At 36.2% G+C, this 11,815-nt stretch overlaps 1 protein-coding gene across 1 annotated transcript in view; it reads left to right on the top strand.

Annotated features, from left to right (window-relative positions):
- Window positions 1-10,457: 10,457 nt before the first annotated feature.
- Window positions 10,458-11,815, top strand: part of LOC108977818 (alpha-tocopherol transfer protein-like) — a 4,617-nt gene continuing 3,259 nt past the window's right edge. Inside the window, exons 1-2 of the mRNA XM_018947739.1 lie at window positions 10,458-10,972; window positions 11,395-11,502. Coding sequence (XP_018803284.1) covers window positions 10,701-10,972; window positions 11,395-11,502 — 380 coding nt within the window. The 5' untranslated portion in view covers window positions 10,458-10,700. The remainder of the gene's footprint in view (window positions 10,973-11,394; window positions 11,503-11,815) is intronic.

Raw genomic sequence — 11,815 nt, 5'->3', positions numbered from 1 at the left:
TTATTTCATTTTTTTAAGAACAATTTTTGTAAAATCTTTGTTTCTGTTGTTTAATCGTACTCTGGTTTTGAAATATCAAAAATCGAACTTTTTTTGCCTCAGATAATTTTGAAAAATGCTACTTTCTTGATACGTAGTCCTTTGCGTCATGTAAGTTCGGGTCAGTTACGTATACCCAAATGTTAAGCGAATATGGTGGATGATTTATTGGATTCAGAGAAAACGGCCGATATTTCAATATAAGGAATCGATATTAAATACTCTGAAAATGCCTTTATTTTATTTGCCAACTTTAAACGAAGAGAAACAATCATGGCACTTTTACGATTTCTCCTCCATCAAAATCTTAAAACTAAATGACCATCTGAAAATTGAAAGAAGCAAACCACGTTTCAAAATATTTTATTCTGGAATTTTGTCTTTGTTTTGCATTTTTGTTATAATAATTGTTGAAAAAAGTTAACGTGTTTAACAAACAACTAATAAATAAATAGTTTTTAAAAATAATGCTAAGAAAAAAAAACGATATGCAAATTGCATCAAAGAATGGAAAGCGCTTTCATTGTTTCAACTAACGACACCTTAATATGAAATTCAATAGAAATGAAAAGCAATAGTAACGCATTTCAATTGAGCAATGATTCAAAAGTGCCGGTTCTGCTCGAGACATGCTGAGATAGGCACAACTGACAGCAAGCTCGCTGTGTGAGTTGCCATGAAGATCCGCCATTGGGCGGATGCAGTGATTACAAATGCGGCTTTGGTTTGTGTACTAAGATACGTCTACTGTTTTTTACGAGTATTTCTTAGATGTTACGCAAATACCAAAAGCCACAAGTTGGAGCTGGTTTGCTTTTATATATTATATTTTAGTCATAAAGTACACTTGAAAAAAATGACTGAAAAATTACCTTGATTATAAATCTCTATTCTTAAGAAAGGCATGTTCAGAAAAAGTAGATGGCATCGGTAGAATTCAAATGGTTGAATAAGTGTAGAAAAATATGCATATATAACATATTTATGTATATGGTAAATTGGCTCCGATTCAATATGCATCCACAGAGTTCTGGTACTTTGTCTCTACAGACTCACAGGGTTTGTCCGAAAACTAATAGGACTAATTTTATTTCTTCGCGACTGTACTTCGAAGCGGTAGGGGGCCCTCCAAACTAACGAACGAGCGGCTGGTCAGTTGTCTCCGAGCACCTGGAGAGTCAAGACAAACATTTTCGCGCGCCGTGTTTCTGTGATTCAATTCTRTGTGAAACTCGCTAAATCTGCGACTGAAACGTTTAATATGATTAAGCCGGCTTACCTAGATATTTATCAAAATCTATGGTTCAAGAAATTATGAGGGAGCAYTTGAACATGCGCAAGGTGTGAGCGAAGATGGTCTCAAAACAGCTCACTGTCGAACAGAAATTGCCTGAGTGGAAGTGTGCCAAGAAAATTTGAACATGAGTGAAAGTGACACCCAATTTTTGAATAAAGTAATCACAGGTGATGAGTCATGGATCTTTGAGTATGATCTTGAGACAAAGAGGCAATATTTCGAGCATTTTGAAACGGCAGAGGGAAGCAGTATGCACCTTGGCTCTCAGAGTTATTCCGGAGAATGCTTGCCATGACGCCTTCAATGCTTGGAAATCGCGCTGGCAGCGCTGCATCGATGCAGAAGGAGCCTATTTTGAAAGTCTTTAATGAATTATATCGATTGGTTCAATAAACTTTTTTCAATTGACTCAGTCCTATTAATTTCCAGACAAAACCCTGTACGTTTAACAAACTAAAACCTTCTGTTACAACCTCTTTTTGAAAATATTCGTAGCTAAGATATTCATCCACTGTCTTCAAGCATCAGGGAGCTCGATCCAATAAGTGCCCCCCCACAGCAAAGATAAATCGAATTACATAGACTTTAAAAGTTTGGCACAGTGTGCGGCGAAAGAAGCAAAGCTTGGCACCATTATGAGATAACGGTTGAGTGGTTAAACGCACATACAAAAAAGTTAGATGCAATGTGACTAGCTAGTCAATGCAAGCGTTCAGCAGACTACCGCTGTCAACAGCACATTGTATTTCAAGCTGACTGAAATGCTGACATCAAGCCGTAAAGGAATCTAACTATGTGAGTAAGGCACATAGACATACATAGACGTCGCCCTGACGCACCAATGAACGCGCCGCAGTGGAACCATTTCAAACTGGTTAAGTAGCGTCGAGCGTTGCGTCGACTGAAGACATCTCAGTATTGATATTAACAATAAGTACGCTGTGAAGACGCTGGATACTCCAATGCAGAAGCGTATGGCGTTGTGGATGATGCGGCTGACGCGAACACAGTTTCGAAAGGTCTTACAGTTCAAGGCTTTCTAATGTTGGAACTTGTATATTTTTAGCCGCCTCCTCTCTACCATAACATTATTATAATAACCGACAATATAATAATAGCAAAGTTGTCGGAATGCAGGCACTTAGTGGAATAGAAGTAGCGATCAATGGGCAGCATTGAGTTGAGCTTCGAGTGGGAAACACTTATGTATGTCACTTAACGTTGCTATTTTATGTGGATCTATTTATAGTTGTTTACCTTAACGACTCAAAAAGAATGTTGGAATGTTGGTATAAAGCGAAGAAAATCTAAATAGAATATTTTGACTGGCTAATCAGCGAAATCGAGGTTACTAAAACATCARTGAAATGTTGGTCAATTCGATCAGGTTCATACTGATTGAAATAGAGCATTACTTTTTAGCGTAAGATGCATATTACTATGAGAAAAATATAGTAAGAGTTTTTTTTTAACATTTTAATATTCTTCTTTTTTTTTCTTTAAAATCTAAGCCATCCCCCAGAAAGTAATCCGCCTTGGCTCAATACACTTTAGCCAACGCTTTTTCCAATCCTCAAAACAGTTATTAAAGTCTATTTCCGGAATAGCCTTCAATGAGCGCAGCGATTCACGTTTAAGGTCTTCGATTAAGTCAAAACTGTTTCCTTTTACAAAAGTCACACCGAGCTAAATTAGACCAACACGGTAGTTGCGTCACGATATTGCTTGAAACTTTTGCGAAAAACTCGCGAAGAATCAGTGCAGCATGCGACGGTGCATTATCGTGGTGCAAGAATTAAGAGTTATCCGCCTATAATACCGGCCTTTTTTCAGACGTTAAAATGACGCTGTGATTAGTGATTTTTTAGTCAACCGTGCTTTTTTTAGACCCAAATGATCTTTCAAAATGTTTTCACTGATTCCTCCGATATCCCAACGATGCCAGCAAGGTTTTTGACTGTTAATAGTCGATTCTCAAGCATCAATTCTTCTTTTATTTTATTGACATATTGATATACAGTTGTGATTGATGGCCGTCCTGGACCACATCGTGAACGTGTTCTCGATCTTTTGTGAATAAATTTCGCCCATAGAGGCATAAAAAATATTAAAACTCGTTGTGGAAGTCGTTTCACTTCGAAAAATCACTTCTTCAGCATTTTGCATTTTCAACCTAGGAAAGTTCTAAAATATATTAAAAATTACTAAAATCCTTGTAGGGCTTTTATTCTGTTTACTCATAAATCATTAATTATTTTATTCCGTAATTTGAATGCTGATTAAATCAACAGCTTTCAGGGATGCAGACCAACGTCCCTACGGGTTTTCAAAACAATCGCTGTTAGTAAGGCTTTAAATTAAAAATCAAAATATTTTCCAAAACTCCACCAGAGTCTCGGAGGTGGGTTTCCGAGTATAGTTTTTATGGATGTTTTTAAAAATTATGACAATATATTATGGCCCCCTTGTCTGCRTGCTTCCACTTTCATATTTATGTGTAAATCTACATGTATGTATCCAGGCGTAATCGTGCGATTGTCCCAACCATAATAATAAACGAAAAGGGAATAATAGTAGTTTGAGCTGCTAATGGAATGCTCGACGCTGACTTAACTGTTATTTATTCAATTTCGTGTTGATTTTGCTTTCGTTGTTACTGCGGTTGGTGTCGGTGACGATGACGACGATGATGATGTTATCCAACCTATACGAGTATCCCCAATGAAATATCCCATTTACATACCAAGTAACCTAACTGTTGTTTGGCTTTATAATGTGCCCACACCTCGCAACAGTTGCGCCTCTTCGCTTTCGTAGTTGTCTGCCTTCTCAAAAAGCCGAAACGAAAGCCAAGCGCGAAGCCAAATCAAAGTTCATACGAATACTCGTATATGGATTTGTGTGTTTAATACAATTGTGAGTGAGAAGAGTTTACCACAAATATGTATGTATTTGTAAATACTTATATGTATGTAGGCATGTAAAAAGGAGTATATAGATAAAAAGTTACGAATGTAAACCTAAAGGCAAATCTGAAGACAAAACAAACGATAACCTAAAAACTTCTAAAAGTCTGTATTAAAGATTGGTTATTGCGATTGTGGCTTTGAAAGGGTTTTGTTTCTCCAGAAATCACAAAAATAAAAGTGACGTAATTAACATAAAAAGGAACAACAGTACATATGTTTTTAGGTATGTATGTATGTACATATGACAACTGTATGAGAGTTGAAGCTTCGCCCATAAGTCGCTTGTTTGGAGAAAAGCTTGGTGATCTCGTGTCAGGTGTTGCCTGTCGTTTGTCGCCTTTTCATTCACTTTGGTGATTATTTGAATGCGTTTTGTTATTATTGCATAAATTATTCTTTTTTCTTTACATTTTGCTTTTAGATATGTAAACTCCAATGGCATCGTCACAAAAGCGACATAAGACAACACTTTAACTGGCTTTGAAATGCAAAAGGCTGTGTCTTGATCTATGCATAAGTTCTTTTCCAAGAGTGAATGTATTCTGTATATCTGATTGATCATTGGTTTTTTCAAGTCGACCTAGCGACTGGTCTGTTCCTAGCAGTGTATAAATGTTAAAGTTAAAGGTTTTGCCCAATAGGTTCGATTCAGGGAGCCCACCCTCTTAACATTTTGGAAAAACTGAGCATATGGATATGAAGATTTCGTCTCATAGATAACTATAGTTCTCTTGCTAAAAAATTATTTACCTCTCTGAACTTCTACCGTGCAATATGAACTAAAAAGTGGTGCATTGAATTTAAAAACTTCTACCTCTTTTGACATTTTAACAGGTGTCAAGCTTTAGCAACTAAACTACATTTTCAATTAACTGMTAAGCTTGCCTCATAATATGTTTTTAGGGTATCGAGGACTATAAATTGACTAAGCGGATATTGAAAATCATAAGCAATTAAAGGTCGATAAAGGAAATTGAATTTCGCTACTATCGTTGACTGACTTAGTTTGTKGCTCGTCGGTAGTTATGCACCCCACTTGTGACTATTGCATGTTACATACATACATACAAACATAGTAGCAACTACTGCTGAACATGGTACGTACAATTATTACGTAACTATTTAAATTTACAGTTACATATTTATACATTTATGTGCTTTTACGTGCTTAAAAACATGGAGAGTGAGTAAGATTCTTATATATGTATACAGCAGAATTTCTTTATTTGGCATAAYTTCACATATGTATGCAAATWTGTATGTATGTAAACGACTATTACACGCTCATTGGCATCCTGTTTCATGGTCTACTTAACAACAGGATGCAATGCGCAACAGGATTGACTTGACGGTTCGATGACTACGTATTTATCAGAATGCTTGGTCAGACTGAATGATTGTATTTAATTGGTTTTCGATTTATACTCATATACGGCATAGGTACACTTGTATGTAAGCGGATCACTCGCAATGCAATCAGTTAAGCTACAAAAGGCACAAAACAGGCATGTTGTGGCGCGAGTAAATATTTCAAATAAAGCACTGTGCAATGACAAACAGGAAGGGGAGAAAATTACACTAACTATAGTAGAGTCTCATGAAATCCCATTAAATAAACAGCGGTTTATGCTATAGGGAAGTATTAAATTAAAAAAATTTCCATTCTTATAACGGATTTACCATCGAATTTACTATATACTGTCGAAAGTATTTTCAAGAACCGATGACTTCCACATTCTGTTAAGTGAAGCTAAAAGTTAATGAAATGTAAGTTGTCGGAGCACCTTTAAACGAATCATATCTCAAGCTTTCGGAGTTAATGACTTTTGYTTTATCAACAGTTTTATTGGTTTATGAACTTCCAACCAAAGAAAGAGTTCGCTACTACAGATATACATATAGACTTAAGACAAGGAAGCGATATTTATTATACAATCATGAATTCCATCATTCATCATCTATGAAATTCTCGAATTTCCAGACAATCCGTTTTAAAACTCTTCTTTGCAACCCTCTATTAGTTAAACTATAAATTACGGTCGGTGACCCATCTTAAAAGTACTTTCTTTAAACTACCCGCATATTTGAAGACACATATGCAACATTGGCAATTATACATTCCATGTTATAAAATAATTAGCTTTTTTGTCCGCAGAACAGAAACAAGGRTGAAATATACGCTTCGTTGCACGAAAGGAAACCACTGCTCGAGCCCAGGCACTTGTTACCTTCATAGAAGACGTTACAAGTTGTAACAGACATTGTATTATGTAAAACGAAACRATCTAAACACTAAATGTTTTTAATTTGGGAGCAGACAGTATAGCTTTCCGACAACTGCCACACCCACACACTACTATWCCTCGTTGCGCACGCATGAAGAAAAGTCGCGGCGGAAGCAACCCTCCTTAACGGCTTCCTGCAAGTGATGCGGCTACCCTAAAGAAGTAATATATACATCAGATGATACTAAYGGTCGGTTTAAGTAAAGAGGTTAAAAATATTCAACAGCGGAACCTTTAATTATTCAAAAAATGTCTACGAGTTCCTTAAAAATTATATATTCAAATGACCAGCACCGTAGCGTTACGTGGCTGTGATTCCACCCTGTTGATTCACCTCATACACTTTATTGTTTCTTCACGGTTGCATGCTTTACCCACCCCATTCCTTTGCTACATCTTCAGTTCTGTAACTGACGTTTTTCAATTTACTGTCACTGTTAACGCGACCGTTTTTGACACCTGTGTGCGACGTTCGCTAACGTTCGCGATCGCATTCAACCCTCAGTACATTGACTTTTGATCTGCACAGGTATTTTCTTATTCATAATTTGTCGGGGTAGTTCCAACGTCCTTTTTAATTGCCATTTAGTAACTATTTGCGTCTACTCATCTCCCTTACGACACCGCTTTCAAACGTTTGACTAGGWCGGTATTGTTCACTGCAACCTGTTGTACCTATGCGATGCACACCTGGTTACAGAAAGATACCTGATCTTCTGCACTAGGCTTGTGTACCTTTCTTACCCTCTTTATAAGTATAATTTTAATATTAAATTGCTCATATCACATTTGGGATCTCCGTTCGTAAATATTATATACGATATGATAATTATTGTAAGGAGTTTTTTTATTCATACTGCCTAAAATGCAGTAATCTGGAGTGCTAGTGCAATATAAGACTCATATTTACGAATACTTTCGAAGACAAAMAAGTCGGAAATAAACCTTGAGGTTATTGAAAACAATTTTCATGTATATATCTTTATAMATTTGTGGAATGTCTTATTGAGGTATAACTGCGCTCAAATGTTCATTGTATAATTTRATGGAAACCTTTTTGTAAATAAGCCAGCTGGTGATCTATGACGTAGCTCTTTCTAGGTGCAGGATGGATATTTGTAAGCTAAGCAACCCAAAATGAAATAAAACCACAAAATGATCAACATAAAATTATTATTTTAGAAAATATCGTTTCTTCGGTTATAGTAGAGTTTGGTTTTTGTTCGTCGACTTAGTCCGAAGTTGCACCTGTTGGCAAGAAATATTCTGCGTTGGATTTTGAGGTTGACATTGTCGATGTTAAATCTGGTTCCAAGATAGACAAAATTATCTATGACTTCAAAGTTATGACTGTCAACAGTAACGTGGGAGCCTCGTCACGAGTGCGACGATTGTGTGTTTGATGTCTTGCCCTCGTTTCCACCAACCAAAAAAGGTAATGTCTGGATGTGTACTTGATCCATCTATCTGCCTTTTAAAATCTTATATTTCAATTTCTGTGTTACACASTTTTAGTTTCAAGCATTGCTGTTTATTTTATTATCAATAAGAAATGTGTTCCTCTTCTAACAAAACACCTTTATTATCTTTGAAATAGAGAAAAGTMATTGCTGACCCATTTTGCAAGTATCCGTGTTCATTTTGATCGCGCGGYCAATTAGAAAACAGCACGCATATAAAATAATGCTTTTTTGCTAATTGCTGRCTGGTCTAATGACTTATATATATTCCCAGTAAAATTGTATATTGCTTTTTGAAATTTGAAATGGGGTGAGTATAAATATGGGGGTTAAGKTACTATTCTCATCCGAGGCTGTTTTGATCATTTCATTGGGTGGCGGGTCCCAAATCCAGCCCACAACCCTGAGGAGGGATGATTCGCCTTCTCACTTTAGCATGAATTCAAACGGATGTGTTTTTGGCTAACAAAAAATAACTTGGTCTAATACCGGAAGAGACATATGTAATATAAAAGTTTATGGCCACTACCAAGTGAAAGACGCTCGGAAAACTTTCCTCAGTTCCATGAACTTTTACACATGGCTCATACATTCTATACATAGTTGTAAACTCGCCTATAGCCGCGTAAGCGGTGTCTACGCCAATAAGGACGCAGAAGAAGTTTTAAGAGAGAGGTCTTAACAATTATATTTACTAGGCATTCATGGGGAATCGCAAAGAATGCTGCCGATATTTTTTTGTCGTRATATACACTTTGTCCTTACATACTATTTTTTCTACTGTAGCCATGAGTACCCTTATAAGAAAGCTATATACATAACTATTTTTTCTAAACAATAATAAAGTAGGTGCACACGATTGTAAAGTGAATAGCAGTGTGTGCTGGTAAGTGCTAGAAAATATAAAGAAATTACAATCTCAAGTCATCAAATGGAAAAACTCATAATATTAACAACAACCAAAACATATAATAAAAACAATTTACACATTACAAATATGTTTTATAGTTATGTAAAAGTGCATCAGTGTGCACCGGCACGTATACACACACACATACATATGCATTTTATTGCAAACTCACAAGCGTGCCGCACGCAAAATATGGCCAAACACACAGATTATTGGAGGATAGAAATTTTCATGCCGCAAAGGCACAGTGTRTCGAATTTGACGAAATTTCGATTTCGAATATAACGAATTTGAAAGTTTTATTACAGTTATTAGTTACAATTAATTTAATTTTAAAATGGCTTCCACGACTTTTTTGCAGTAACAAATTAGATGAGCTCAAATTTCGAGTCCTTTTTCCAGTATTGACTTCTAAAACTTGAAGAAAGTCTCATTTATTGCTACAGACTAATGTTTTCAAATAACCCCACAAGAAGTRATCTAATGGTGTTAAATCACAACTTCTCGGAGCCCAATCAATATCACAATTTCTTAAAGTAATTGAATGTCCAAACTTTTCTCGCATTAATTCGGATGTTACACGTGCTGCGTGGCACGTAGCGCCGTCTTGCTGGAACCAGATGTTGTCAAAATGAACTTCCTCCAATTGTCGCCATTAATAGTTGGTTATCATCAATCTATCCCGCTCGCCATTGACAATAACGACGTTCTCAGCTTCATTTCGAAAGGAGTACAATCCGATGATTCCACCARACCAAAAATCCAAACCACCAAACTGTCAATTTAGGTGAATGCAATGGTTCTTCCTGAATAATTTTTGAATTTTCTCCGCACCAGGATCGACAGTTTTGTTTATTTACCGCACTACTCAGATGAAAGTGAACTTCATCAGAAAAGATGATTTTCTTAAAAAAAAAAAMGTCATCGTTTTTATATTGTTCAAACGTAAAATCAGAAAGTTCGTGGCGTTCAATGGCTTCAGTTCTTAAATGAGAAAAATTWTATACGGGAACAAGCCCAAAATCTTTCTCAAAATCCGCCAGGTTGTAGTTTGAGACAGTCCCAATTCTTTAGAACGTTTTGGAGTCGTTTGGTTAGACTGGCATAATGCGGTACTAAATTACAGTTTCAGCTTAGAAGGCCAGCGCTGAAAGGTTAGTAGCTTTCTATTCGTTCTACTCTGTTACAGTCCCTGAAGAGGCCTGTAAAATAGGAAGCAAATTTATTTTTTCTTCGTCTATATTTACAATAACAAACTTTGGTMCCACTGTGCCATGCAATTCGCAATGATCGTAATGAAAATTTCTACTTGCAAGTAATAATTTTTGCGCAGCAGCAGTAACAACACCAAAAGCAACAACATAACGGGCAATAAAACCGATAAAATGCAATAAGAAAGTCAACAAAAGTTAGATGACTGACAAACAGGGTAGCATGCAACAACAACAATACATAAACAATAGCAATCAGCGAAATTACCAGTTTCGCTTTCAAACTTGTGTACGGAACATTTTCATTTCATTCGCAACGCAGCTTGCGCAAAGACAGCTAAATAGCCAAAGAGCTTTAGATGAATATATAAGCGGATTACGAAAGTTTTGGAAAATTTTTAGTCCTTAAAATCGATAGTGCCTAGTTCATGTGTGACAAAGTGCAAAAGTGTTTGCGTGCGACTAAGATATACGAAACATAAAATACTAAAATAAATAAACAATAAGCTCCACTAGTAACAAGTAAACAATGAAACCCGCGAATTTGAACGAGCAATATGCTCGCTTCCCGGAAATCTCACGTGAAGAGATGAAAAAATTCGTTAGTTGGATACACGCCCAACCGCACATGCAGAATTTGTCCGAAGAGGAGGCGTTGCACTTCTTTCACGCCTGCATGAACAGCATGGAAATGGCCAAGCAGGTGTTGGACACCAATCTAACGGTGCGCACACATTGCGATGATTTCTTTACGAATCTGGACTGTGAGCGCTCAGAGCTGCAGCGGGCCATGCGAACAGTGTAAGTGACCGTTATATGTATATAAATATATGTATACCCTATAAAAGAACTTAGAAATCTGCATAAGATCTGCAAAATTTGCGTAGTACTACAGCGCTAGTAAACGTCGACTAAAATTTCACTAAAACATATTAGGTAACTCAAAATTTAATCGTTGATATCGTAGTGTAATCATTTAGTAATCTCACATGCGCTGCCCTCTGTCTTTTCTGCCAAACATCGATCTGGCTCAAATACACGAGCAACGATGTTAAATTCCTCTCTTGATAATAACCGCTTAGTTATCCTAATCTTACATTGTTAAGTTAATCCTAAAAGGTTCCAGTATATTCATAAAATACCGTCAGTTAGGTGGAGGGAAATTAAAACATATACTCACTATATACAGAAAATCATATGAATTTTGTTTTCACCACTTTTAGCTCCATATGTCCKTTGCCACAAAGCACACCCGAGGGTTATCGCGTTATAATCGGAAAATTAGCTGATACTAATGCATCCAACTTCAACTATGTGGACTGCATGAAACTGTAAGTAATTGAATAAACATTATAATTTTAATTTTTCGTTTCTCTAACGCTCAATTTTTTATAAAAAATTTCGATTTCTAAATTGGTAATAATATTGCGTTTAAATACCAGTCGGTTTCGAATATAGATTTGTTTGGATAATTGGTTGAAATTTGGTTCATAATTGGAAGAACCCAAATATTTTCGTAAAATTGTACGAGCTTCTATTTCATTATCTAGTAATAGAAATACTTAACCAAAGTATCAGGAGATGGAATTAGTCGACACCGAAACCTCCATTAGATATTTATCTGAAGTACTTTTCCTCTTTCTA

This window comes from Bactrocera latifrons, unplaced genomic scaffold, assembly GCF_001853355.1.
Source record: "Bactrocera latifrons isolate USDA-ARS-PBARC rearing strain unplaced genomic scaffold, ASM185335v1 scaffold_96, whole genome shotgun sequence".
Classification (NCBI taxonomy): Eukaryota; Metazoa; Arthropoda; class Insecta; order Diptera; family Tephritidae; genus Bactrocera; species Bactrocera latifrons.
This window is presented reverse-complemented; position numbering and strand designations above follow the sequence as displayed.